General features: G+C 35.1%; 5 protein-coding genes and 1 pseudogene across 10 annotated transcripts; 4 read left to right on the top strand and 2 right to left on the bottom strand.

Annotated features, from left to right (window-relative positions):
* Positions 1–5,063, bottom strand: LOC120127890 (protein PAT1 homolog). 2 transcript variants are annotated; one of them, XM_039145699.1, is made up of 5 exons: positions 4,764–5,063; positions 4,084–4,229; positions 3,563–3,619; positions 2,948–3,011; positions 1–2,374 (listed from the first exon to the last, which is right to left on the bottom strand). In XM_039145699.1, exons 1-5 carry the CDS (start codon positions 4,807–4,809, stop codon positions 312–314), a joined length of 2,376 nt encoding a protein of 791 aa, XP_039001630.1. In that variant the 5' UTR covers positions 4,810–5,063; the 3' UTR covers positions 1–311. The 2 variants fall into 2 exon arrangements, with proteins under 2 accessions (XP_039001630.1, XP_039001631.1); XM_039145700.1 differs by lacking the exon at positions 3,563–3,619.
* Positions 5,064–6,972: 1,909 nt separating this feature from the next.
* On the top strand, positions 6,973–9,037 carry LOC120127895. Of its 3 annotated transcripts, none has more exons than XM_039145706.1 (4): positions 6,973–7,211; positions 7,499–7,605; positions 7,703–7,860; positions 8,121–9,037. In XM_039145706.1, the coding sequence occupies exons 2-4, from the start codon at positions 7,545–7,547 to the stop codon at positions 8,223–8,225; spliced, it is 324 nt and encodes a 107-aa protein (XP_039001637.1). In that variant the 5' UTR covers positions 6,973–7,211; positions 7,499–7,544; the 3' UTR covers positions 8,226–9,037. The 3 variants fall into 3 exon arrangements, with proteins under 3 accessions (XP_039001637.1, XP_039001636.1, XP_039001638.1); XM_039145705.1 differs by having other exon boundaries at positions 7,488–7,605; XM_039145707.1 differs by lacking the exons at positions 7,499–7,605; positions 7,703–7,860 and having other exon boundaries at positions 8,757–9,037.
* Positions 9,038–11,389: 2,352 nt separating this feature from the next.
* On the top strand, positions 11,390–11,986 carry LOC120127894 (annotated as a pseudogene).
* Positions 11,987–12,158: 172 nt separating this feature from the next.
* On the bottom strand, positions 12,159–14,179 carry LOC120127893 (DNA-directed RNA polymerases II, IV and V subunit 8B-like). Its single transcript, XM_039145704.1, has 4 exons — positions 14,057–14,179; positions 13,486–13,643; positions 12,501–12,592; positions 12,159–12,405 (listed from the first exon to the last, which is right to left on the bottom strand). The coding sequence occupies exons 1-4, from the start codon at positions 14,130–14,132 to the stop codon at positions 12,294–12,296; spliced, it is 438 nt and encodes a 145-aa protein (XP_039001635.1). The 5' UTR covers positions 14,133–14,179; the 3' UTR covers positions 12,159–12,293.
* Positions 14,180–15,536: 1,357 nt separating this feature from the next.
* Positions 15,537–19,082, top strand: LOC120127892 (serine/arginine-rich splicing factor SR45-like). Of its 2 annotated transcripts, XM_039145703.1 has the most exons (13): positions 15,550–15,668; positions 15,717–15,803; positions 16,062–16,130; positions 16,778–16,866; positions 17,026–17,072; positions 17,151–17,231; positions 17,323–17,488; positions 17,575–17,788; positions 17,868–17,930; positions 18,156–18,296; positions 18,560–18,626; positions 18,702–18,739; positions 19,009–19,082. In XM_039145703.1, the coding sequence occupies exons 1-13, from the start codon at positions 15,607–15,609 to the stop codon at positions 19,058–19,060; spliced, it is 1,176 nt and encodes a 391-aa protein (XP_039001634.1). In that variant the 5' UTR covers positions 15,550–15,606; the 3' UTR covers positions 19,061–19,082. The 2 variants fall into 2 exon arrangements, with proteins under 2 accessions (XP_039001633.1, XP_039001634.1); XM_039145702.1 differs by having other exon boundaries at positions 15,537–15,803; positions 19,009–19,081.
* A 2,106-nt stretch (positions 19,083–21,188) lies between these two features.
* On the top strand, positions 21,189–24,664 carry LOC120127675 (protein NARROW LEAF 1-like). Of its 2 annotated transcripts, XR_005516562.1 has the most exons (6): positions 21,189–22,266; positions 22,427–22,570; positions 22,708–22,948; positions 23,592–24,092; positions 24,167–24,308; positions 24,568–24,646. XR_005516562.1 is itself a non-coding variant. In XM_039145537.1 (5 exons), the coding sequence occupies exons 1-5, from the start codon at positions 21,772–21,774 to the stop codon at positions 24,651–24,653; spliced, it is 1,467 nt and encodes a 488-aa protein (XP_039001468.1). In that variant the 5' UTR covers positions 21,189–21,771; the 3' UTR covers positions 24,654–24,664. The 2 variants fall into 2 exon arrangements, 1 of the variants encoding a protein (XP_039001468.1); XM_039145537.1 differs by lacking the exon at positions 24,167–24,308 and having other exon boundaries at positions 24,568–24,664.
* The last annotated feature ends 3,078 nt before the right edge of the window (positions 24,665–27,742 follow it).

The raw sequence follows: 27,742 nt of genomic DNA, 5'->3' as shown, positions 1-27,742 counted from the left end.
AAGGGAAAATATCCTGCAGAATTTCTATAATAATACACATACTCCCACTTCGATGTTTTGCTAAAAGAGGGGATTAAAAAAACAAGTACCAAAACTAAAATCTCAGAAGGAAATTGGCTTTTACTTAAAATGTATCTTTGGAGTTTCACCTGAACCATTGTTGGTGCTCCATCATAATCACGTTTGTGTGAAACGGTATAGTTCTTTGAATTCCTTTCAGCACTCAACAGGCTTGCTTAATATTCTGAACATCAATTTCTGCTGTCTCGAACATGTCAGAATTTAATCTTCTCCTAGGTACTGCTTATATATCACAATCTCTCTACAAGCATAGATCGTTGAGAGAGATCCCAAAGCTGCTTTTTCTGCTGGTCGTTAAGTTGGGGTAAACATGCCTGTAAGAGATCAACTGGCATTTCTCTTTTAATAGCTTTGGCGGCATCTGATTCATCGACTGCCATATTTGGTTTGGCCTGCATACACAAGGACTGCATCACTGTGTCATATTTGTTTATGCAATACTTGGTAAGAAGGTTAAAGAATTCATCAAATGAGGCCTTCCAAAGGGACAGATTTGTCATATTATAATTGCCAGCAGCTCTAGAATCTGTGATGAGTTTTGTTGCCCTATCAAGAACAGACTTCAGAATAAATGACGCCCCATCGCCAGCAGGACTTCCGAGGGGACGAAGAGGGGGCTGCTCTGAGGAACAAACAACAGATGCAAGACAGAAGCTAAGTGCACGGATATCCATCCCATGAACACAAGAGGAAACAACCCTTGCAAGGTTAATAGTAGTTTCAGCAGCTCCTGGATCAGAGGGAAGGCCTCCGAACAAGAACCTTAAATGACGGAAAATTGACATGCAGACAACTCGCATGAGCTCACCACCTGGAGGAAGAAGCTGAAGGAACCTTGCAAGTAGCTTCCGACCTTTGGGGAGGGAAACTATCCGTAAAAGCACAAGATCATCCTTCTGAGCAAGCTCATCCGTATGACCATTCTTGCCAAGTGGGTCACCCAACTGAATTGATGTAGCCAGCCCCTCCAACAAAGTCTGCCGTTTTTGTCTTAGTTGGACTCCACCATCCTGCAACTGATTAAACTGTAAAAACCGCTCAATATCATCTACATCAAGAAGAAGGCATAGACCATCCTCTATTGTAACTCTAGCAGCAAGCATAGGTTCCTGTTCCAGAGGCATATCAGAAGTTTTTTTATCATTGTCGGTGCCAGCAGATGAATTTGGAGGGTCAACTTCTAGAAGAGGGCGAGGCCTGCGGACTGAAGAGAAAGGAACCCTCCCAAGAGCATCAACCTGGAGAAAAGCATGAGGCTCAGAATTCGAACGTGCTCGGGGTGGAAGGTCCCTAACCTGAGTCGGGCAAAAATGATGTCTCAACTTTGCCCCAGCAGATTTTCTTGCAAGACAAGCCTGGTGGTAATAATCATCCACGTAGGGGTCATTACTGTGGGTTGCAACAAGCTGCATTCTAACAATGCCCTCAATCTCATCAGTTGACATGTATTTGGATATAAACTGAGGCCATCCAAGATCGCGCTTCAGTCTATCACTATCAAAGCCTTGCTGTGAAAACCGTAGATTTTGCCTGCCTTTCTGAGCTGTTTTGACTCTTTGATCTCTCAGATCACCAATACCAAGTATAGCCTCAACCTTGTTCATTAAAGGTGGGGAAGGAGAAAGTTGAGTATTAAATATTTGTGACTGAATCCCTGAAAAATGGCCAACAGAAGGCTGAGCAGGATGCTGCAGTCTCTGCTGGTGTGACTGCAGTTGTGGCATTAATTGTGGTGGAATGAAACCATTTTGATGAGATAATTGTTGTTGCAGCCTATTGTTCAAAACAATGGAATTATCTCCATATAATTTTGGCTGGCTCCCCCATTGATTTGGAGGCTGACTACCGACAGACAGACCAGAAGCAAATTGAGGAACATTCCCACGATAAGGTGGCCCATGGTGTAAGCCAGGCTGTTGAAGCTGAGATTTTGAGAAGGCAGAGAGGTTTGGCGAAGATGCCATCTGCGGCCCACCAACCTTATAAGGAATATTCAGGTGTCCAGCATGTTGGTTCGGTGAAGCCTGAGGAGATCTGCCCTCAGGGGGAGGGTATGAAGTATAAGAAGATTTTTGAACTAAAATCGGTTCACTAAGGAAATGTTGATGGTATTGTTGTTGCTGCTGCTGCTGCTCAGGGTATGAGGATGTCCTGTAGAGATGCTTTGAGTCCAAATTGGCCAATGGTTGTGATGACCAGCGCTTACCTTCAGGAATACTTTCAGTTCCAAGTGGCTGCTGACCAAGCCAGTAAGGAAATTCCTCCCCATGTGTCGATTCGGCAGCAGATGAACCTTCAACAACATAATGAAAGAAGTCAATATAGGTATGGTATTTGTCTTGGATGTATGTTTGTTGGTCGGAGTAATGGGTCCCTTCACTCTGATGTAGGGTCTTACTGAATAGCTATTCATTTACATCAGCAAAAGAAATGGGTAGCACAATGCATGCACAACCTTCTATTAAAAATGGTAGCAAAGGAAGCCTTCGGCAAGTATACTATTAATTAATTATAACTATGACAATGCATCATCAACAGACTAGGCAAGGGAATGTCTGTTCTGAGAATTCACGACAACTACTGGATGATTCTTGATTCTTCCTTTAAAAGAGGTCAAGCAGTCTGAAAATCAACTTTCCTACCAGCATATGATAGTATTCCTGAACTTAAACATTATTTTCAGTTTATAGCCCATAAGTCAAACAGGTAACCGATACTTTTATTAAATTTCAACACTCAGCATTGATGCTAAATAGAACATATCGAAGACTTCAGCAAGAAACAAATCCAAAAAAGATAGGACCTCAACAACATCAATCATTAACAACTGACTAACAGAACAAGGTAATGAGATTAATAAACTCACTTTGTCTGGATCCCCCATCACAAATTATCCCAGAGCCTCTTGGTCCACTAACAGCTGTGTCCAACTGCAACAACATCACAAGCTTGCATCAGCGATTGTTATAGACAGGCTAGAATTAACCACCAAGAAACATGCATGCATCTAGTGAATTATGATTTAAGAAATAGTGACAAACGATGGGAACTCTGTTCTTTATGACTTCTTTACGACCAAAAGATCTAATATAGGAGAAACACGGAGATACAATTTAATAAATTGACTTCCTATTTATAACAAAAGCCAAATATCAAGGAAAGATTCTGGTAGCAGCTAGTGCCCTTATTTAGTGTTACAATAAAAGTTTGGAGGAGCAATATTATGGAAACACTAGCAGATGGTTTTGAAAGGAGTTGGTTAAATATTTCTTGTATATCTTAAGAAATGGGAGAGACACAAGTTCAAAAGTAAGGAGGTGCTTCAGTAATGTGTTATGGTTTCATCCCATTAATTCACTAAAAATTGGATATGATCTAAAGCTAACAGTAAATGTGAATTTAGGGGCTAATCCTCAGGAGAGGAAAAGATCTTTGATTATCTCACTAGTTGCAAAATGCAATGATCATGTACTGGATTAACCTTTGAAAATGTATTAGCAAGATCATCAATGTCCAGTAAGGATCTCGAAACTTCACCATGCAAATAATAAAAGAAATTAGTTAAAGCAGCTAGCACACAGATATTCCACTAGGATCAACTACAAAAAAATGATAAGCTTGAAGATATTTAGATGGGCCGAAAGAAACACCAAGAGTGATAAAAATTCTAGATGCATATATAGTTAAATCACAAATACATAAAACAAGGTTTACGGTGTCATGGCTGGAAAAATAAAAATTTATAATATGATCTCCCACAATGTTTCATTCTAAATAACAATAGCATGTCAGCCACTAATTAAATGTAGCGGAATCCTACTGTTCAGAAAAATCAGAAACAAGAACATCAAACATTACACCAGAAGGATAATTTTCAGGATGATTTCCGAAGGAAGCAATTTTCTTTTCAAACAAGTAACCAATGATTTTGTCCTACTCGGCGTAAATTTGCAAGAATAACTAAAACATGAAAGAAAAGTGAAAAGACACAAGAATATTAACCTCCTCTCGCTCAAACAAAAACTCCTCATCATTAAGTCCAACTGCAGGTAAATCCTGCTCGTCATCATCTAATCCCCCCAATTCAACCTCCTCAAGAACATCTTTTCTGAAAAATGCATATTGCGATGCGTCAAATACTGCATCTCCTGCACCATAGAAAAAAACTAATTTTACTAAAAGAACACACTTCAACAATAAATTAAAAAGAAAAACTCACAAGATAAAGATGAGATAAATTCAGAAAATAAAAGGAAAAGTGAAACAAACATTAATTCAGGCTTTTCAGCAGTAAACAAAGTATAAACACAACCATGGGAACCATGAAAAAAGGGGGTCTTGTGTTTTCTTTTTCTTAAAACCAAACAGCAAACGAACAACAGCAGCCAATTGTAAAGTATGCCCAAAGGGACATCGCAACGGCTAGAGCTTGAAACTCCATCTCCTTGGCAACGAATAAGATATGGGATAATCTAAACGGGAGCAATTACCACCCTTTATGTAGCCAAAGGCCCAGTAGTTCTCCATATGTACCAAAAACATTCTTTATTTTAAAATTTAAACCTGATACAACCTAAAATTCTAGCTTAAACCAAACTATAGCAAACAAAACCCATAGCTGATTTTATCCAGTCAAGAGCATAAATAGAGTAGATTAAAGAAAAAAGAGTCGAATATCAAACCTGTAGAAGTATCGCCAAATCGCTCAGGATTCTCAGAAGCATCCATTATATAAACAATTTAGAATCACAACTCAATAGAGAAAACCCAAACACGAAAACTCGAATAATTTAACCGAATCGTCTATTTAACGGTTTTATATATATAAAAAAAAACTAAAATCTGGGATTCAAAAAATAAAGGAAAGGAATTCAAAGAGAAAGGACAAAACAGAGGTTTTGAAAGCAAAAACCATTTGCAACGATATAGGGTTTGGTGGGGAGAAGATCTATGCAGTATTATTTCATTGTTGAGGAATTTTTTTTTTCTTCAAAAGAAATTCCAAGTCAGAATTGATTAGATAAATTGAGGAAGGTTAGTTAATTATTTATTTATTAGGGTAAAGTATACAAATAATTTTCAATTATGGTGTATTGTTTTGTTGAATATCATAATTATTAAAAATATAATATATCGATTATTCATATGTTTAAAATTTATTCTTTTCTCTTAAAAGTATGATGATTATATGAGCTGGACATTAATCTGCTGATTGAAATATAATGAATGTGCATAAACTATTGATTAGGATATGATGAAAACATGCACCTTCTTTTCTAAAAAAAAAAATTGAGATGATTATAAAGTAATACATGTTCAGAATTTTAATTTTCATAACTTATTGACAATACGCATACGCACCTTGTAGATGTCGTTACTCAAACCTAAAACTTTTAGGGAGATTGACATTTATTTTCATCACTGAGGTCACTTGATAAGTTGAAATACACCGTCTTTATTTATATGGCATGAGTTTTTAAATTTTGTATTGATAAGAGTCAAAAGAGAGAAAAAAAAGGTGTTAAAATATGTATAATATGTGTTGAAGACACATACGCATAAACACAAACTGGATTGAGTGTAGGCAACGAAGTGCGTCTATGAACATTGTCTTCAAATATTCAATGTGAGAATTTGATAATCTTATAACTAAAGATGTTAATTTTGAACCGTAAAAGTGGGACTTGAGTTTGATTAAATCCACGTCGATATGACAGTTAAAAGAAAATTTAAATACTCAATTTATTTTAATAATATTTAAAATAAAAATGTTGATTGATTTATATAATTTTAATCAAAATATATCAATTATAAGTTGATAGAGTGGAATGAAAGGTTAATTCTTTTAAGTAAAATAAAATATTCGAATTATAATATTGTAAATGAAAATAAATTAAATTTTATAATAAATTTCTATAATATTTGATTTAAATTAATTAGTTAATAAATTAAATATCAATGATTTTTAAAAAAAATATTAATAATCATAACATTGTGTGTGCTCGACATGATTTATTTAACCATTTAAAAAGGCTAGTATGTTATGTGAGCTAACTTTGATAGGTTAATCTCTAATTTAAGCATAAAGTCTAGTTAATTTTTATGTCAATATTTATGTAATATTATAAGTGCAATAAAAAAATTTATAATATACTAATATAGTTGATTCAAGTGGTAATTTTTTGAGTTTGAGATTTTATATACGTATGTATAAAATTACCGTTGAGAGAGTCACCCACCTAAATTAAATATACAACATGAAAGATAAAGTCATAAAAAACTGAGATACCAATAGAAAAATTATAACATGCCACTAACATTTGTACAATTTTAATTTTAAAATTTAATCTTTATATTTCAAATTTACGATTTCAATTCTATATATTATTATTTTTATTTTAAAAATACCGAGAGACCAATAGAAAATTTATAACATGCCACTAATATCTGTACAATTTTAATTTTAAAATTTAATCTTTATATTTCAATTTTACGATGTCAATTCTATATATTATTATTTTTATTTAAAATAGTATTTTTTTTCTTAAATTTTCTTAAATTTTATTATTAAATATTATTATATCATCCATAGAAAGGATAAAATATTTTTTAATCCTCTACTTTTACAATTTTATCAATTTAATCATTGACATTCAAAAATAAATAAAATTTATATCATTTATTTAATGACATATACTTTTAAGTATTGAGTAGAACGAATTTTTAATTACCTACGTTTACAGTTTTAAAATGTTAAAATGGAAAAAATGTAACGGATATGAAAACAATTGTAAATGTAATGGAGTAAAAAAGTTATTTTACCTTTTTATAAATGTGAGATCAATAATTAAGATTGACCTGAATTTAGAAACCTATGTATGCGAGGCCTGATCCATTGGCTCATGCTCATATCCAATTCTCTATGCCCAAGTTTTAGATTCCCACACGTCCATAAAATGGCAGCCATTAATTAAAGTCGGCAAATTATATGCATTTTTATATCCTTACGCCATTATTTGAGCCTCGTTCTTTGTCTTCCTCGACTTGGATTACAATCCCCGGTTCTTGTTCCTTCTTAAAGACGGTAACTTTCCCTTCTTGGGCTTCTCGTAGCCAGCAGCTTCTTCAAGGTTTCAATTTTTTCTCCTTTTTGTATTTTGTATTATATTCAATTCCATGAATGACCATTTTAATTTGGACTTAATCCATGAATCAAGTCGGTTTTATCACTTCAACCATGCCTTTTGATGTTGTTTTTGTTGTGGTAATTAGGTAAAAGAATTGGGTCATTTTTTATTTCCATGATTCTCTTGGGTGCTGTTAGCCTATAGGGTTGATAATTATAAACCATGTGGGTTCGCTGAAAATGGAAAATATTTTATGGGGTTTCATTGTTGTGAATCTAGTATGTTTCCAGGTTTTGTTCTTACCCGAATAGCCTTTGCTGTAATTATTATTTGCAAATGCATTTGCAAAGGCTGACTGCTAGTGTTACTTCTCCCTTGCTGCCTTCACTATCTAACGGTATGCTCTTGTTCTAGCTGGTTTTCTTGGAATTTTCTTTTGTCATTCATTGAATTTTATCAGATTTGTGAAAAGTAATGGTCATGGTTTTCGCCAGGACATCGTTTGGAGCCACAAATTAAATGCCGTGGCTGTTGTGGTGCGGTTCGAATTCCCACACGAATTTGGCCAAGAGGACTTGGCTTGCAATCACAACCTATTGTTGGAAGACGTAGAAACCAATGTTTCTCCGTTCTATGTGCTGCTGCTGCTTTGGTACTGTTGTCTCTGTAGCTATTCACTTTTATTTTTACGGTGAAAATTGATTTCCTTTAGATTAGTAAACATAATCCAAAACTCTTATATATTTACCATGTACTAGCATAAACAGAGTTAAAGCCCAAAATAGATTTAGTGTAACAGATCAAAACTTGTGTGCACGTGTTATGAACGTGTGTTCACTTTAGGCATGCTGAAACTATACTTTTATTGATGTTGCATTTCTGATTTTCTGACCTGATTTCTTTTTCCTGCAGAATGCAACTTGCAGTGCATCAGGGCAAACTCAAACCGTTACTTGGGAAGCACCAACGATCACCCAAGCTCCTGTGACTTTCAATAGTCCGCCAAAATTTGTTTGATGTATTCCTTTGGATTTTCTAGCGACTTCAGTCCCACGTGAAGTTTGATTGTGGTTAGGAAGGTTACGGTGGGCTAAGTGATTTTTTCTGGAATAATTGAAAGGGGTGATAATAGGCATGTATCACCTCATGCTAGTTTTAGAAACTTAGCCATGTTGTTTCAATCCTAGCACTTTCATACTCCGTCAGCTTTTGTAGGATTACTGCATGTAAGAATCCAGATGCTGCCCGTTCGCTTGAAGCATCAACAATGTTCCTTTTTCGGTTTCTAGTTTCTCTACTGCCAATCTCTTTTAGCGAAATTCTTATTAGTGTGATAAACATATGTCTCCATCCTGGATTTCACCATGAGCTGCTGCCGATTTTTATATTACTTTCTTGCTAAGTTTTTGTGTACTATTTTCCCACCCAGGAGCTAGCTGTTAAAAAAACGTGATGATTTTATTTTATGAGACAATGTATATGTTATGAGTACAACGTATAAGTTTATGAGAAAATGTAACTGGCTTAACATGTTTTATTGAAATGCAGCAAAGGAGAAGTCGACGCAGCTGGATGGCGGGGATTCTGGATTTCCACCTTGTGATGATGGTGGTGGAGGTGGCAGAGGAGGCGGTGGGGGCAACTGGTCTGGCGGATTCTTCCTCTTCGGCTAGGCTTCTTTAAGGATAAAGAAAGTGAAGAAGATTATCGCGGCAGTCGAAGAGGATGAGATAGGCTGCTAAATTGAAAACATTTTTGGAACCTATTGCATATTGCTCTCCATACTGTATTATTTTTTAGAATGGAATTTACCTGTTGCTCTCTCTTAATTTTCCACGAGCTACCTAACATCCTTAGCATGAATTTGACACAACTAGAAGCTATGTTACTTGGATTTGGGTATGACTGTCGAATTTTGGTGTCTCCTATAAAGTTTAGGCAAGGGGAAGCGGGAAGCTATCCTAGTATAGGGTCGGAGCATGTCATAGCTCTTATAAAGAGCTGAAGAGCTGAAAGTGGTATTTACATATTTATCAAATGAGACTGTCGATGAGGTTTGACGCGCACGTTGGTTAGCTTGGAACCAATCCACCCACATTGGCTTGATAATTAATTCTGGTTGATTGATGTTAAACTTGGATCAAAGGTTTTGCTTGTAAGCAACTCAAAGTGAGAGAGTCCATGGTTGTTTTCACTTGGAAGCTGGAGGCTCCCATCCTGGATCCTGGTCTGCTCATGTCGTTTGCTGGGCTTCTTGTTTGTTCGTATATTAGAGAATTATGATGTTTTTTCGTCGACGACCTCAAATGCAATAATGTCTTTGGAAATATGAATTGCTTTCTCAGTTTTCAATTTTATAATATGTTACTTTTTCTTTTATTCACATATGTGATGTTATTAACATATTTCAGTCTTACTTGATCTGATCATGAACACCTTTGTTAAAAAATACAAGTGTATAGAGTGTCATAATTCATTTAAGAAAAAGATTCAATTATTTGCATGATTTTGTAATTTAGTTGGAAACTTGAAAAGTTGGTCACATTTAGGGCAAAATGGACCATCAAGATATGCTGTTGCAACCTAATTCTATTATTATTGTTATTTTAAAGGAATTCTTCCCTTGCCAACTATCATTATTATTTTTATGTATTAGGTAATTCAAACATTAATTTTTAAGATAAGGTATTCATTCTATTATTTATTCTCTCTGTTTGGGCAATTAGTTTTCATCATTAAAATGCTGAATATAGTATCTCACCAGCAAATTTTAACTACTTGAAGTACTTTGGACAGTGGGGTCTCTCTTAAAATAAATGTGTTTATTTTATCTTAATGTTTCCGTATTTTCAAAATTCGTTTTAATTAATATTTTGATAATTAAATTATTAAATTTATCGATGTAAATGTATCTATTATATATATATATATCATCTTATAAAACATTATATTTTATAAATAAATATAAGAAACATAATTATTTATGTCTATAGAATTCATTAAATGATTTCAGTGATTAAGGAAAGTATTATTTCCCTAAAGATACTAGCTTCGGGCAAATGCGCCTGAAAGATATATATATATATATATATATATATAGTCAATAATAAGGAAAATCATGAATAAATATTCTCAGTTTATTTGGGGGAAAAACTATTTTCACCCATATAAATACAAATATATGTCAACATTCTCAGTCACATGGGTATGATTAATGTATGATGAAAACCCTAGATTTATCCCTTTATGTGAGAAAGGCAAATAGAAAGATAGGGGGCATGTGAGAAAGATTGATGAGCAACTACCACTTAACCGAGTGAGAGAGGTCCACGTGCATTCCTTTTCTCAGTGTTACTTAAACCATAGACGACGAAGCACTTTGTTATGCCCTTCCATCCTGTGTGGGACATGTCTTTCATCTTTGTCTTTATCTTACATTTTTATCTATATCACCGTCTTCATTATCTTATTTTTCGGTTGTGTATTCAGGGTTTAGTTTATTTTAAGCATTGTATCTCATTTTTATGATTATAATCATTTGCATTTTATTTATTTATTAATTGATTCATATTAAATATTAAAGAAGTCTATTATAAAAGATCGATGACTATTTTTTTAATCTAATATGTTCTATTTACAATATAAGAATTCAAATTTTAAACATTGTTTAAGAGTAGAGATGACAATTTCTCCGGATCCAACAGGTTCTAACTTAATTTAATCCAATCAAAATTTTTTTTATTTTTTTTTAAAAAAGGGGTAAAGGCTAGTTAGGTTGTTAAAATTTTTGGTTTCGGATTTTGGTGAAATGTGCCTATCCACTCCGGTATATTTATTAAAATATTATTTTCTTATATTTATAATTAATTTATATAATATATTTTAGTTTTTTATATTAAATATATGGGGGTCGAGGCTGGGTTAGATAAAACTTTTTGTAACCCCTATTTAAGAGACCTAACACTTTGACATAATAAGACCAATTGATTCATTGTTTAAGACCCACCTTATATTCCCTCAAAATTCATTAAAAAGTTATGACCATCATCTCTTTTAAATTATATAATTAAAATGTTTGGTTGCTATGTCCGATTCCCACTAATTGTTCTGTTTTCTAGAACCGAAATACAAAGACTTTGCACCCACCATGTATCCAACCCTTTTAAGTACCCTTTTCACTGCACCGTCATAGAGTGTAAATCAAGTCTCCTTCCATCTTCCAACAAAAATATCTCTTCAACATTTTCTTCAATCTAAACAAAATTCAATGAAAAAGGTCAATCTCATATTTCGGAAATGCAAGAGCTTGTCGAGACAACTCGGGAGGTCATCCTCATATAGCAGCTTGAGATCGAAGTCGGCTCGAGAAGATCATCATTGTCATGTGTGGGATCATATGGGAAGAAGAAGAAGAAACAACAACAATGATGATGATGGTAGTGACAATGAACGTCAAGAATGCCAAACGATATACGTTGGGAGCCGAGGAAACGGAATGTCATTAGTTCGAACTACCTTAAACATCCGTTGTTGAATGCTTTGATAGAGAAGTATGGAGGGGAAGATTACATGCTGGTGGTTAAATGTGAGGTGGTTTTGTTTGATCATCTTTTGTGGTTGCTTGAGAATTCTGATTCAAATCTTATTTTGGATTCCTTGGAGGAATTGACTAACCTCTATGTGTTTTGAATATATATATATATTCTTTTTATTGACGATGTTGATCTTGTTTTCTAATGGAAAAAACATGATCAAGTTTCATGTAAGGTTGTGATGATGATGATTTAGAGGTCTAATGTGACAATTCAATATTTGTTAAGGACCCTTTTTTATTGATTTTTCTGTTTAAACAAAGGAAATAATAAGATAACAGTACTTTCTCCAACAATATAATTCTCTGGTATCGGACTCATTCAACAAGAATTTCAAATGAAAATGCATATAATCTACTGTTATTTGCTACCTGAGCATAATGTACCGGAAATTTGACGCCTTGAGGTGTTGCTCTTCATGCTACTACAGACTCATAGAATCTCTCACATAGTTTCGCCGATTTAAACTGAGATGCTAAATATAACGAAAGTTTCAGAGCTTCCTCGTGAGAAGAAATAGCCTCTGGTCAAGTTCAAAGTGGGAGACATGAGAAGCTTCTCCCCTGAGTAGCATTAGAAGTCCACCATATGATACGTATAACTCCCTGGAAATAACAACACTTAGTAAGTCTAAGATCGAGTAAGACTTTGTGAGACGCAAAAAGTTAGATTAACGACCTATTGTAGTTAATAGACATACGCTTTAAGTCCTCCCCCCGAAGCATCATCTGTTATCTTGTATAGCTTCCCATGCATGACATACTCATACTTGTCTGCAAGAGACTTCCACCCCTGAAACACGTGTCGCAATCTTTTAGGCATACAGAGATGAAATATCAGGCATGTATGATATATAGGTGCCTTTTCATATGTACATGCGTGCATATAACTATGACAACAAACCGGCATGTTAAAGACAATTAGCAGTACTCATGGCAAAAAAGTGGAATTTCGAACCACTATTTTAGCTTGAAACCAACAAGAGTTGATAGCTAACTGTTTGAACCTATAAGTTATCGATAGCATCTGATTGTTAGAATGATAACCCTACGAGAACATCTTAATTATCGAAACCAAACTTCAAGAGAAAATTGTTTATTTACTCCTACATGAGAAAAAAGAAGACAACAACATCGGTTTCAAACCCATTTTGCATAAAACAACAGTAATCAGTTTAATGTAGCACCTAGTCGTCTAAGACACATTGGAAACATATCGCATTTTTTTTCTCTCCAGCACCCCCTCCGAAACCCCAAACAGACAGGAGTAGGATGACAGACAGACAGAGGGACAGATAGAAGGAACTCAATTTATGCTCATTGTTCTAGTTTCGGATGACAGACTAACAGAGAGACAGAAGGAACTCAATTTATGCTCATTGTTCTAGTTTACTTCAATTGCGATAATATTATATGAGAAGGGTAAACTATATACTACTACTTTCCGTATTCCTGAATAGTTTTAGAGGCACTTATCCAAATTTCTGGTCAGGAATCAAGGTAAACAATCGGGATGTAAAACATCCACTAGAACCAAATAGAATGATCAAAGTTCAAACTCAAGCTCTGGAGATTAGAGTAGACTAGAGCCTACATGAATGATTTCATCTCCAACAAGAACATCTTTTACTGCAGAAAAAGAAACAGAAAAGAGTTGAAACATTAGAAATTTAACAGTAAGATTACCGGAGTGTAATAGCCAGTGTCAGGCGTTCCATCCAAATTCAATGTGTGAGCTAACGCCATCGTGAATTTATCGTCAACACCCAAAGGATATATCTCTGTATTTACATCCAGCTGCATGAACATATCACAGTTCTGGCTCCGTGCTTCGATGCGGGAAAACTGCAGATGAATCGATTAGTTCAAGCAATTTAGAATTTGATTGATAATATGTGTTCCTTTAGGCAAAGGTTATTGTGCGTATACTTCATGTGCAAAAAATTGGATTGAAAACTCTCATCAAAACTACTATATATCTGCCATAAGTAAACATCAAACCGAATATGCACTACAGTTCAAGCATGTTCAAGCATGGATGCATAATTATTTTATTTTCTAAATGGAAATAATGAGAAAAAAATGGGGAAACATATCAAAACTTGATCATTTATATAATTACAGTGATATCTTAATATTTCATGCATAATTGAAATATTAAAGAACAATGAAGGGAACTCAGTGAAAATAATAATATACAAAGTAAGTAATTAGAGAAAGAAAAACAATCATAGAGAGTAAAGATTGAAGATTTGACCTTTATCAAACTTTTTACCAACTGGGTCGACCTTATTAACGACAAAGATATCCTCGAATTGTATTATGCTTGACATCGTACGCAGATTTTTAACCCTAAACGCAGCAAAAGCTATCTCAAAAGAGTCGACGGATAACAAAGACAGTGGCTTTTATATATATAGCTTTTAATATAAAAGAGAATCCAAAACCTAGCGTAAATTCAGGCTCTGCAGGGCTTCGGACTCTACTCTCTTCGATAACTTCTCTAAATTGCGCCAAAAAAAATGCAACACCTATTCCATTTTGGTTAAACTACACCACAGGTCACTCTATTATTATTACATATAAATAATTATGTCATCATATTTTAGAATTATTACTTAATCACTTAATTAACCGATTATAACAATCTAATCATTGTACTTTATTGTATTTTAAAGGTTTAAATTGAATATAAGTTCTTAAATTGTATTTAAGAACCAAGGATTCCGTGCACTTCAAGCTGCTCCTCAGCCATTGGAGAAAATCACGTACTTAATTTGAGTTCATATTGTATTATATATTATCTTTTATATTATGGCAGAAAAAATGAAAATATATAATCATTTAAAAATGATTATATATTTAAATAAATGAGAAATCATTTTTAAAATCTTTTTTGAAGACAACAATTTAAGACATGAATTATAAATTTGTCTTGTGGTTTAAGTTGTGTTTGTAACTTTTTGTTGCGTTAAATAAAATTTTAATATAATTTTGTTTTTAAAAATATAATTCATATATAATAATTGAAAATTAATTATGAAAAAATTAAAATAAAAACAATTTAATTTAAAAAATAAAAAATTTTAAACTTGTAATTTTAATAAATATTAACAATATAAATAATAGTGTACGCGTTTTTTAAATGTTTGATTTAGGTGCATCCACTCTAAATTAAAATTTTATGTTCAAAACAAATCAATAGCTCAATAGCTTTTTATTTTTATTTTTTCTTCAATAATACAAAACACAATATATATAAAAATATGAACTCAAGTAACTAGCATGGGATTTGTTCCGGTGGTTTGATCCTCCCCGGCACCTAATTTCATTAGTTTTATTTTCCTATGTTGCGACATGTGTCATAACACCTAACATGTATCATCACATGATTGGTGGATTTAATGGGTAAGTAATAAAGATTAAATGTATAATTAGACTAATTTTATTAACTGTCACGTCAGCGGTTTGATTGAATGCGTTTAAATAGTTGAATAACTTGATTGATGAAAATTCAAAAATAGTGGTCAAAATAAAAAGAGAAAATAGTTAGGTGGTCAATGTTATAGTTTACCAAAAAAAAAGACATGGATTTGGATTTTCAATCTGATTTTATTCAAAGAAGTATGCAGTTTAAGTGAGAAAATGCGTATATTTCAGGACTAAAATGAGCATTAAACATTTTTTCTCTTATGTATATTTCTCATATGAATTGCGTTCTGTGCAGCAGAATACAATCTCAAGTTCAACCACGTCCCTAGGGTTTATCTAGGGTTTCTTATCTCTTTCCTCTCTCGTATTCCACCAATGGCGAAGCCGACGAGAGGCCGTCGCTCACCTTCTGTCTCCGGCTCTGGTTCTTCTTCCCGGTCTCGGTCACGATCCCGCTCTTACTCCGGCTCAGATTCCAAGTCCAGTTCTCGCTCTCGGTCCCGCTCCAAATCTTTCTCATCTTCCTCTCGTAGCGCCAGCTCTCGAAGTCGCAGCCCTCCTCAGCGTCGAAGGTCAATTTCTTTTTCGCTCGTCAGATTAAGGACGCTTTCGAAATTATTCTAAAAAAATTAGTGAATTAGAAGTTTTGAAATTTTTAATAATGGAATTGCATCTTGTCAATAGCAAAAGTAAATGAAAAGATTTACCAGCATTGTCAGTTTAAATTTGTGAAGAGGCCATAAGTATTGGATATGAGCTATTTTAGGTTTAGACTATCCTTTTCAAAATGTAATTTGTGTTTCTGAGTTTCTTTTCTTTCCTTCACACAGTCAGGCTGATGCATCTAAGCGAGGTCGTTCCCCTCCTCCACAATCTAAAAAGGCATCTCCTGTTCCAAGGTAAAACCATGTTAAGTTTAGATTTACTGGCATTTTCAGTTTAAATTTGTGCAGAGGCCTTAAATATTGGATATGAGCTATGCTAGGTTCAGATTATCCAGTATTGTCAGTTTAAATCTCTGTAAGGCCTTATGTTGTTCTCTGTGTATTGCATACGTTCAATATTATTAACAACTAGGGGATGAACTTTTAAAGTTAATCCATTATTTAGTAAATCACATAATTGTCAAAAAAGAAACTTAGTTATAATTTCTTGGAAGCTAGTGTGTATGGTTTTGTAGTGATAGAGAAAACCAATAATCTTTTACGAAGCAATTTTTAGTTTAATCATTCATCTCACAGGACAGGATAAGTGTTATCTATGTTGTTAGTTGTTTATGAAGCCCCCCCCCCCCCAAAACAACAGTTTTGAGAACGGGGAATTTTTCATTGCTTCCTGTTCTCTAAACTCATGAGCGAATTTTCTAGATAAATTTTGACTTGGTTGCTTGTTTTGTACACTATATATAAACATACATTTTGCTTGATAATATAGGAAGATTTAACAGTATGGTTATTTTCCGAGATTAAGGAACTATAATTACACATTGCTCGAAAAAGATTGAAGTTTATGCTCTTGTACTTATTCATTTTGACATTGATTTCAGGAAGACCTCTCCTATCCGTGAGTCTGTGGTTCTTTATGTTGATTCACTGAGCAGGAATGTTAATGAAGGTCATCTAAGAGAAATATTCGGTATGTGCTTTACCTTTTAACCTTTAAGTCGTATAAGTGCTTCAGTGAGAGAAAGTTACTACTTGTTGGATGAGTATTTGTTTTCTTATAGTTTTTAAACATTAGATGCTACACCAGTTCAATGATCATTATAAATGTCTTCATCTTCCCACTTTGTAGGTAATTTTGGTGAAGTTGTAAATGTGGATCTTGCAATGGACCGTGCTGTAAGTTCATACCAGTTATATCTTGGTGTTGTTGATATCATTATTATTATTATTGAGGCACTTTTTTAATGTTAACAGCTTAATCTTCCAAGAGGATATGGCTATGTTGAATTCAAGACAAGAGCAGATGCTGAAAAAGCTCTACTTTACATGGATGGTGTAGGTTTTTGCTATGATGCGAAAGTGATACTATTAGCAGTGTCTGGAATTAGTATTTTGCGAAATAATGTTATTTGTTGCTTTGATGCAGGCCCAGATTGATGGAAATGTAGTAAGAGCAAAGTTTACACTTCCTCCACGACCAAAAGTTTCTCCACCGCCAAAGCCAATTGCTCTTGCTCCTAAAAGAGATGCCCCCAAATCTGATAATGTTAATGCTGATACTGAGAGGGATGGACCAAAACGACCACGGGAACGTATGTTTAACTTAGTGCAATTTTTGTTTTTATTTGTATACATGGTTGTTTACGTGTTATTCAACATGTTAACTGCTGTAAATCAGCTTCTCCTCAACGGAAAGCCCCACTGTCACCACGAAGGAGATCTCCTGTGGGTCGAAGAGGTGGATCTCCTAGAAGACCACCAGAGTCTCCACGTCGGCGACTAGATTCTCCAGTTCGTCGTCGTGGTGAAACACCTCCTAGGCGCCGGCCTGCCTCTCCTGCCAGAGGTCGTTCTCCATTGTCTCCTCCAAGGCGGCCTCGATCTCCAGCAAGGTTTGGTAGTTTTAATAGATAATAGCTTGTTTACTTGAACGGGTCTTGAAAGAATTTGAGCCATTTAAAATCTTCGCAGGACCTCTCCGCGCAGAATTCGTGGTAGTCCAATCCGAAGACGTTCTCCTCCTCCAAGGCGCCGGTACCGATACATTTGAGCTATTTTCTGAATGTTTTAATTTTGTTTCAGGCATAGGTGAATCTGCGTTACATGTGAATACATGAATAAAGATCTTAACCGAATCAGAGCAATCAAGAATGTTATAGTTTGTCATGTTCATGTTATTGGCTGTGATAACTGACGTGTGGATTAGCTTAGACAAATTAGTTCAATCATAATTTCATGTACCATCTTGTCTTATTACAGTTCACCTCCTAGACGAGCCCGTAGTCCTCCAAGAAGGTCTCCAATCAATCGGAGACGTAGCCCTCCACCAATTCGTAGACGGAGCCGCTCTCCAATTCGTAGACCTCTTCGTTCTCGCTCAAGGTCAATTTCACCTCCAAGGTAGTGCATTTGCTTTTAAACAATCTGTCTTCTTCTTCATTATGACACTACTTTTCCTGCATTATGCCAAATGTTTTCAAGAAAATGTATGAATAGAATGGATTCTTAAATTTAATTTATACGGGCTGAAATTAAATTTGAGTGCATTTGAGTTGTACTAGTGCCTTTCATGTCTTTCCATCTCTCTATCAATTGTATACTTTTGTTTGTAATCGTGTTTCCACACCTCGGATCTTACTTCAAATATTTTATCTTTAAAGTAGAGGCAGAGGACCTGCAGCTAGACGGGGGAGATCATCATCCTATTCCCGATCAGCCAGTCCCCGGAAGGTCTGTTTTATTTTTTACTTTTGTTTCGAGGGAGTAACTTATTTACTACGTGACTTTGATTTTCAATTATGACAGGTTGGACGAAGGGTTTCAAGGAGTCGCAGTCCTAAGAGGTAATTTTATTTTACTTTTTGAAACCTTTTTTACTGCACAATTGACACTTCAAATTAGAAATTCTACTTCACCACTAGGTGGTTTCTTTTTTCTTCATTTGTTCACTATTAGTTCAATGAGTGCTGCTGTGTATTCATGGAGGCTAGGTTATGCTTGCACAATGTCTGTCGGACTTATTCTCGAAAATTATCTGCCTATTACTGAGATTGAGGCTTGATGTGGTTTCCGATTTTATAATGTAAAAGGCATATTTTTTATTCACATGCAGGCCATTGAGAGGAAGAAGCAGCAGCAGCAGCTCCCCTCCTCGGAAGCTGTAGAATACCTTTTTACCGCAATTTATTTCCATTTGCCCATTCCGTCTTGTATTTGATGTAGTTGTGTGAATGATGTTCTAGGAGAGTCTTATCGACGTGTTAACAAATAATACACTTCATCTGTGATAAACCGCATCTTAACATTGTGTCTGTCTGAACATTTCATTAGTGTCCCCTAATTTCTTCTCTCTTTCTCCAACTCACTTAGGGGTGAGTAAAATTCGACTCGAAAAATCGATTTTTTCGACTCGCATTGACTTCGAGTTGTAATTTTATAAACTCGACTCGAAAAAATTTCGTTCAAATCGAGTTGTAAAATACAACTCGAATAATCGAAATTTGTACTAATTAGTAAATTGATTTTCAAGTTTGAGTCAAAGCTTGAGTTAAGCCTCATGACTTTGTATGATATATGTAAATCACATATGAAAAAAATATAAAAAATATATATTGCATATGATTATAAAATATCATTTATATCAGAATCAAATGATGTCATAATATTGTAAATATTTATAATTAAATTTAAATAAAAACTCAAAAATTTGACTTGACTCGAATAAAAAAAAATTAAGTCAACTTTGAGTTATATAATAGGATTCATCAACTCAAATAATTCAAAAAAATTTGACTCGACTTGATCTAACGTTCACTCCTAGACTCGGTTGTTCAATTGAATTGTATATAGTTTACATATTTTCTGATACAATGGGAATTGGTTATAAAAACCAGCCTAACATAAGAAAATTCGTACCTCGGTCTTCCAATCCAGAATAGCATCAATCTTTTTAGGATCAAACCGAATCCCTTCACCAAATACCAAATACCAATACCGGGTAGCCAATAGTTACAGCAAGTTGATAAAAAGCATTTGTCTTTATGATATTACTCTCTGCCAACAATGACAACGATCTAATTATTTTGTAGAAGTCATGGTCAATCGGCGGTGTCTTAAAAAACTCTTAAAGACCTTCAATTACAAACTTCACAAAGCTATTTGGTTCTACATCGGCCATCATTGTTGAACTCTGGGGAGTCCTTATAGGATTCCAACTTGTATGATCTTTAGGTTTTGAATGTATTCAAGCGTAGCTTGACAAAGTTGAAGTTCTTCGATTAATTTTTAGCGGTTTTGTTAGTTTGAGTTACATCTATTTATTTCGTGTTATTAATTTATTTTTAAAATAGTTTATGAGTTTTAAACTTATAAAATGAAAAGTAAATATGATAGTAGGCAATTTGATAGAGTTGAATGTCTCGATTGATTTATAAAATAATTCTTAGAGATATTTATTATATCTTTGGAAAGAATCTTTCTAAATCACCATACTCTCGTGTAGTGATTCTGAGCCAGAAAGTTATTTATACTTTGACACTTGAGGCTTAAACAATTTGCTAAAAAAAGCCAATATAAAGGCTATGGAATAAACGTTGGAGGAGCTATTTCAACGAACACGAGTCGAAAGCAATAGCAAGAAAGCATCTCACACAAAGAAGCCACATAACCAAATATCATAGGCAGTTGAATCATTGGATAAAGAAAAAAATATTATCGTAATTATCTTACATACATTACATTATTACATACATTACAAATATAAACGTTAAATCATATCTAATTTACTCAAATTTTTAATAAAATAGTATATTCTTCAATCACATCTAAATACACATGTTGATGATATTTTATAAATCAAATGATTAATTTTTATAATTTGATGCATATATTAAAAAGGATGTGCCTAAGTGAACAAAATACTTTATTTTAAACATTTTCTCCTCAAGACACATTTTCGAGCTTAAGTTTCACTAAAATACTTTCATAATCCTAAATCATTCTCGTGTTTAACTTATATCTCAACATCTTGCGAAACAAATTCGCTTCTCCCACCTAAAATTGTATCGTAAATGTGCATTGTCATTACGTATACATTTTAGTTCAATTGATAAGATTTATTTCCTTCTTTGTTTACAACTTAAAGTATATGCTTACCGTATATATCGATTTGAAAAAATACAAAGAACTTTAATACATCAAAAGCCCAAACCTAACTCAATCTCAGCTCTAAGGAAAGGCCCACAGCCATTAAACACTATTTTATGAGCAAACAAAAAGAAAGTGCTGTTTTTCTTCTCTGCCAAGGAATTTTTCCATCTCCCTTTCCCTCTCTTATTGCTCCAAAGTCACAGCTTTTTTAGTCTTTCAATTGACTGCCTCACTGTAGAACAAGGAGAAAGGCGCTTCACTTGATTAAAGGCGAGTTCTTTGTTCTTTTTCCTCCTAGAAATTAATTGTAAGCTTCTTCAGTTTCTTTCACTTTTTTTGTTTTTGTTTTTCTGTTTATTCTGGTTTCTGGGTATTTCTCTTTGTTAAAGTTTTTTCCTTTTTGTGTTATTAAAATTGGGTTTGTTGATTGCTTGTGGTACGATGGATTGTTTGATTGCTTTAAAATATGATTAGAGTTTTACACGCGTAAATTTGTTTTGAAAAAGAATGAAAACATGATGGGTTCTAAATCCATTGTGTACTTATCCTCTACTCGTAATAGCAATAAGTGTGTAAGCTCTTTGATAAAGATGAAAAGCTCTTAATTGTACTTTCTTTTTCTTTCTCTATAAATCATTAAAAAAATCAAATTGTGTTTTGAGTCATTGTCATTTGTATCGGTCTCCAAGGTGTTTCACCGCGACTATCTTTTTAGCTAGTCTAAACGATGGAGCGATCCAGACTTAATACGAGGTTTCGTTGCTCTGGTTCGACACCTTCAGATGAATCGGCTTTGGATTCAGAAAGGAACTGCTGCTGTCATCCTCACCTTCCTTCGTTTAGTTCGCCGACGCTTCAGCCTTTCGCATCAGCTGGACAGCACAGTGATAACAATGCTCCTTATTTTTCATGGCCGACCTCCAGCAGGTTAAATGATGCTGCTGAAGAGAGGGCGAACTATTTCGCTAATCTACGGAAAGGAGTTCTGCCCCAGACTCTTGGTCGGTTGCCAAAAGGGCAACAAGCAATGACATTACTCGAGCTGATGACCATAAGAGCATTTCATAGCAAGATTTTGAGATGCTACAGTCTTGGGACGGCAATTGGTTTTCGTATTAAAAAGGGAGTGCTGACTGACATACCAGCTATCCTTGTTTTCGTCTCCAGGAAAGTTGACAAGCAATGGCTCAGTCCCATCCAATGTCTACCTACAGCCTTAGAGGTAATTCGATTTTACTTCCTATCATTCCCCCTTTCTTATATTGCTCCTATTCTTTGACCTTTTCCATTCTTACTACACACTGGTTTTATCTTGTTTCAACCCCTTTTAGTTGGGTTTGGGTCAATATGTTGGTAAAATAAGTATTAAATCCTTTAATCAGGGACCAGGAGGAGTATGGTGCAATGTGGATGTTGTGGAGTTCTCGTATTTCAGTGCTCCTGAGCCAGCACCCAAAGAGCAGCTGTACACGGAGATTGTGGATGATTTGCGTGGGGGTGATCCACATATTGGCTCTGGTTCTCAGGTATTCTCAAGTTGCCTTGCAATGTTTTTTATTCAATGGTAGTTGGTAGATCTTTTTGGTGTACAAGCATGTTTGAACTCTGATCTTCCGAAGCAAGCTTTAGATTCCAGACTAGTCCTATATGATATTATAGTCAGGTAGCAAACCAGGAAACATATGGGACTTTGGGTGCTATTGTGAAAAGTCAAACTGGCAGCCGACAGGTTGGGTTTCTTACAAATCGCCATGTTGCAGTTGACTTGGATTACCCAAATCAAAAAATGTTCCATCCTTTGCCTCCAACACTTGGCCCTGGTGTATACCTTGGTGCAGTGGAGAGAGCTACTTCATTCATCACAGACGATCTTTGGTATGGCATTTTTGCTGGAATAAACCCAGGTAAGAATTTTATGATAACTTGGATTCTGCTAATTCACTTTTGATTTTGTGTTGAAAGCTTATGCTTCAACATGAATGAACTACTTAACTATTTTGAAGTTATCTTAATGAAGCTTTTGAACTATGTCATTTTGCAGTTTTGTTTAGAAACCTATTCAATACCATTGGTTCATTACAATCTCCATGCCATTGTTTGTTTACGGTTTAATCAGGTCTCTGTTATGCATTTTTATTGGTTGTGGGCAGATATGATTTGTTCTTTGCTTCCTTCTTCATGTTCGATTAATTTTGCATTTGTTTTCAAACCGGACTTTTTTTACCTTGCTTTTATTTGAACTTACGTGACATATTTGTCTCAAGATCTCATTGCTTATGTGTCTTTTTAATGCCTTGCACTATTTGGAATATGAGATGTAGTTATGGCACTATTGAAATGGGATCTCATCGGGATTCCTTTTTCCCAATCATTGGACTAGTTGGTTAAATGCGGAACTCCCACCGTTGGTATCTAGTTTTGTTGCTATTCTTTCCTTATCCTCTTTCATGGTTCCCATCTGATCTGCTCAATAGGTTTTCCTAGTGTTTGCCATTTTTCACTGCTTGAACTTTCAATTGTGTCCTTAACAATTCCATTAACTTGCAGAAACATTTTTCAGAGCAGATGGTGCATTTATCCCATTCGCTAATGATTTCGACATGTCCACTGTTACTACATCCGTTAAAGGTGTCGGTGAGATTGGTGATGTCAAGGTTATCGATTTACAGTATCCAATTGGTAGCCTTATTGGCAAGCACGTTATGAAGGTTGGAAGGAGTTCTGGCTTAACATCGGGCACTGTATTAGCTTATGCCCTTGAATATAATGATGAGAAAGGCATATGCTTCTTAACCGATTTTCTTGTTGTCGGTGAGAATCAGCAGAGTTTTGACCTTGAAGGGGATAGTGGAAGCCTCATCATTATGAAAGGTGAAAACGGGGAAAAGCCGAGGCCAATAGGAATTATATGGGGTGGAACTGCAAACCGGGGTCGACTTAAGCTAAAAGTTGGACAGCCACCTGAAAATTGGACCAGTGGGGTTGATCTTGGGCGACTGCTCAACCTCCTTGAGCTTGATATTATCATTACCGAGGAAGGGCTTAAAGGTTTGTCCTTTCCGTTAACACTTCTTTTACCTTCCATCATTTTAGTTTTATCTTATATCATATTTCGTCTTCAGAGTCCGATGCTTAGAACAACTCAAGCGATGTGCGTTTTTGATGCGATGATTGAATTTTTGAACATTAACTGTGTTATTTTCGTGCTGATCATAAAGGTAGCTAAAGGCCTTTAGCTCAAGGACATATTCTCTTCGTTTCCAAGTGAGTAATCGAGGTTTATGTGTCATGGTTGAATTTCCTGATTAATTCAAGAGTTTTCTTTGGCGAGATAGACCAACAATGATCGGACCCCTGTGATGAATGAAAATCCAAATATAATGCTGGAAAATTGACCTTACACTTTAATTATGGCTTTTAGGCTATGAAAGGCCATTTTCATCTATTAGCATGCATCATGCAAACTGGCTATGAGACTTAACAACTTGTTCCTAAGGTCAATTCCATTTCTTTTTATTTGCAGAAGCAATGCAAGCACAAAGAGCAGCCTCAGCTGCAGCTATTGCCTCCACGGTTGGGGACTCTTCGACCCCGGAAAGAGTTTTCTAAAGGACAAGAGCGAAAACAAATATGAGCCATTAGGTTTTCAGACTCAACAGTTCCCATTAGAAGTAGACTGCAACAGCCTGGAAACGAATCCGTCAACGATAAAAACCGAGTTCCATTTGGAAGATGGTATCAATGCTTGTCCTAGCATAGAGCTCCAGTTTATTCCAAGCTTCATCGGACGATCTCCCATGCATAAAAACTTAACCGACAAGGCTGTCTCCGAAAATCTTGCATCGTTAAGGAACGGCTGAGATGAAGATCTTTACGTTTCATTGCATTTGGGTGACAACGAATCCAAGCGGAGGCGTTCCGAAGCTTCAACCAGTACAGAAGAACCAAAGTGAAAACCCTTTCTGGAGCTTTGAGGGTTGGAACCTAAATCTTAATCAGAGTTAAGGCAGCAAAATGTATTTGTTAACTTTGTAACTTTACTAGGTCGAGTTAACCTCAGTAAATTACACAAGAGTGATTCAGTAAAGAAGTTTATTTTTCCCTATTTAAAGGGGTTGAAATCTAAAGGATTTGAGTCTAGCTTAAAGAGGAAGAAGCTCGAGCTCGACTCACAAATCTAAGGCTCAAAGTTCAGTGAGTTGTATTGTACGTCCAATTTAATCGATAATATTATCATTATAATAGTTAAAAATATTATTTTATATAAATATATAGGACGAGATCTATACTTGGGATTTTATAGTTTTTAAAAACTTCAATTTTAGTATTAAACAAAAGCCTTTTAAAATAATTGCACCTCTAAAGTGATATATATGTTAAGCTATTGAATGATAATACTGAGGTTAAACGAAGATAATACAAAAAGAGGTATTCAATTAAATTGGGAAAAGTAATGCCTCCATTCTGTCACGATTTAGGATGAAGAATGAAGGTTTCAGAAAAGAATAGAAAGGAATTTAGGAGAAAAAGTTCATTCATTCATAAGAGATGACTCCAAATGGAATCAGGTACAGTTTTATCTAATTACAAGTACCCAACTGTCATGTACAGAAAATCTAACAAATTAACCAACTATTGCTGACTCATGCATGTTCATAAGCTATTGGGCATCTCAGCAGATTATCAACCAAGGCCCATCATTACCCAGGCCCGTGTTTTGCCTCAGCAGACCCAAACTCCTCCCTTCCAGCCCCAACGGTAATAATCTCATTTCTCTCCCCAGCCTTCTCATTTCCCAATTCTTCCCCGTTCCAAATCCCTAATCGAGATAATTTCCTCCCCATTTCCCTTTTTTCTAACTCTAATTCTTCTTCATCATAACAATTCCCCCTCCACCAGAGGATCCTTCTCCCCAAAGATCAAAATCTGGAAACTATGTCTTCAACACCGAATAATCTTCCCATGTCGCTTCCGTTGGTCCTATGTTTGTCCATTGAATGAGTAGTTGTGTGACTGCTTGGTTCTGGCGTTTGACGATGCACTTATTCAAGATAATGGCTAAATAAACCTTTAATTGGCCATCATTCGTGATATCTGGAGGATCAATGGAAGGTACACATCCTTTTCCAACCTTTCTTTTTAGTAAACTGATGTGAAAGACAGTATGCAACTTTGAGTTTGAGGGTAACTGTAATCGATATGCAATTTGACCAATTTTTTGCTGTATTTTGTAGGGACCAAAGTATCTCGCAGCCAACTTCAGATTCTTCCTTAAAGCCAAAGAGGTATGTTGTATGGTTGAAGCTTTAGGTAAACCTCATCTCCAACACTAAATTCTATATCTGTTCGATGTCTATCAACCATCTGTTTCATACGATTACTAGCCTTACTCAATTGTTCTTTTAATAACGTATTTAATTGATCACGTTGTTGCATTATATCTTGCACTGTCCCAACCTTAGACTCTCCTGACCAGTTTAAAGTAGGAGGCTTATAACCATAGAGTTCCTTAAATGGGGTCATTCCCAAGGCAGTGTGGTAATTAGTATTATACCAGAACTCTGCTTGAGGTAGCCACTTAGACCATGAATTAGGTTTAACAAAACACATGCATCTAAGACATTGCTCTAGGAACTGATTAAGCCTTTCAGTTTGTCCATTCGTTTCTGGATGATAGGCAATACTGAAAAAAGTAGTTGTTCCCAATTGCTTCAATAATTCCTGCCAAAAGAGACTAGTAAAAGTCTTGTCTATGTCTGAGATAGCAACTTTAGGAGGTTCATGTAATTTATAAACTTGATCCAAGTAAATCTTGGCAATTTCTACCACTTAAGGATATGAAAGTGGTAAAAAATGAGCATATTTTGTAAACTTATCTATCACCATCAAGATGCATGTGTATTTCATAGAAGCCGATAAACCTTCAATGAAGTTCATTGTAATGACTTCCCAAGCATTATTTGGAACTGAAACAGGCTGTAACAAACCTGGTTTAGCAATGTGTTCAATTTTAGTCCTTTGACAGACTTCACACTGCTGCACATGTTGTTGTATCATAGTCTTCAATCTAGGCCAACAAAATAAGACCTGATTCTTTGATAGGTAGTTTGAATACCTGAATGTCCTCCTAAGGTTGAATCATGTAAAGCCAGAATAATCTTTTCTCTTAGATCCCCCTTGCTGCCCACATACTTTATTCTTGAAATACAACACCCCCTTAATCAATTTCCAATCTTCTATAGCATCTGATTGAAGAACTAAAATAGGCAGTTTCTCTTGTGCAATGACATCATACTCATAACTCTGTTCAATGTCTTTTATCCAAGTAGGAGTGATAATTGTTATGCCTATTTGTAAAAACTCTCCAGAATCTCCTTGTTGTCTAGAAAGAGCATATGCAACTGTGTTATGCTTGCCCTTTCTGTACTGTAATATATAATCTAGCCCCAGCAATTTAGTAAGTCCCTTTTTTTGAATAGTAGTAGTGAGTTTCTGCTCCAGTAGATGTTTGAGGGATTCATGATCTGTCTTGATAACAAATGGTACACTCTCCAAATAATGTCTCCAATGGGAAACTACCATCAAAATTGTTAGATATTCCTTTTCATAGATTGATAGGTTTGCATGCTTTGGTCTAAGAGCCTTACTAAGGTAGGCAATAGGCCTACCTCATTGGGATAGCACTGCTCCAATTCCCT

This window comes from Hibiscus syriacus, unplaced genomic scaffold (assembly GCF_006381635.1).
Source record: "Hibiscus syriacus cultivar Baekdansim isolate YM2019G1 unplaced genomic scaffold, ASM638163v2 tig00110472_pilon, whole genome shotgun sequence".
Classification (NCBI taxonomy): domain Eukaryota; kingdom Viridiplantae; phylum Streptophyta; class Magnoliopsida; order Malvales; family Malvaceae; genus Hibiscus; species Hibiscus syriacus.
Note: the sequence above shows the minus strand (reverse complement) of the source record. Positions and strands in the feature narration are given on the sequence as shown.

Bases quoted from the DNA above. Each gene is read 5' to 3' on its own strand.
- LOC120127890 (XM_039145699.1), bottom strand. From the start codon at position 4,809: ATGGATGCTTCTGAGAATCCTGAGCGATTTGGCGATACTTCTACAG. The intron at 3,620-4,083 runs GTTAATATTCTT...TATTATTTGCAT, and splicing joins TTTTGTTTGAGCGAGAGGAG to GGTGAAGTTTCGAGATCCTT. The intron at 3,012-3,562 runs GTTAATCCAGTA...ATGTTGTTGCAG, and splicing joins TTGCTAATACATTTTCAAAG to TTGGACACAGCTGTTAGTGG.
- LOC120127895 (XM_039145706.1), top strand. From the start codon at position 7,545: ATGCATTTGCAAAGGCTGACTGCTAGTGTTACTTCTCCCTTGCTGCCT. The intron at 7,606-7,702 runs GTATGCTCTTGT...GGTTTTCGCCAG, and splicing joins GCTGCCTTCACTATCTAACG to GACATCGTTTGGAGCCACAA. The intron at 7,861-8,120 runs GTACTGTTGTCT...TTTTTCCTGCAG, and splicing joins TATGTGCTGCTGCTGCTTTG to AATGCAACTTGCAGTGCATC.
- LOC120127893 (XM_039145704.1), bottom strand. From the start codon at position 14,132: ATGTCAAGCATAATACAATTCGAGGATATCTTTGTCGTTAATAAGGTC. The intron at 13,644-14,056 runs GTCAAATCTTCA...TTCATCTGCAGT, and splicing joins TGGTAAAAAGTTTGATAAAG to TTTCCCGCATCGAAGCACGG. The intron at 12,593-13,485 runs GTAATCTTACTG...CACGTGTTTCAG, and splicing joins ACACTGGCTATTACACTCCG to GGGTGGAAGTCTCTTGCAGA.
- LOC120127892 (XM_039145702.1), top strand. From the start codon at position 15,607: ATGGCGAAGCCGACGAGAGGCCGTCGCTCACCTTCTGTCTCCGGCTCT. The intron at 16,867-17,025 runs GTATGTGCTTTA...CCCACTTTGTAG, and splicing joins TCATCTAAGAGAAATATTCG to GTAATTTTGGTGAAGTTGTA. The intron at 17,232-17,322 runs GTAGGTTTTTGC...GCTTTGATGCAG, and splicing joins CTCTACTTTACATGGATGGT to GCCCAGATTGATGGAAATGT.
- LOC120127675 (XM_039145537.1), top strand. From the start codon at position 21,772: ATGGAGCGATCCAGACTTAATACGAGGTTTCGTTGCTCTGGTTCGACA. The intron at 22,571-22,707 runs GTATTCTCAAGT...TATTATAGTCAG, and splicing joins ATATTGGCTCTGGTTCTCAG to GTAGCAAACCAGGAAACATA. The intron at 24,093-24,567 runs GTTTGTCCTTTC...TTTTATTTGCAG, and splicing joins TACCGAGGAAGGGCTTAAAG to AAGCAATGCAAGCACAAAGA.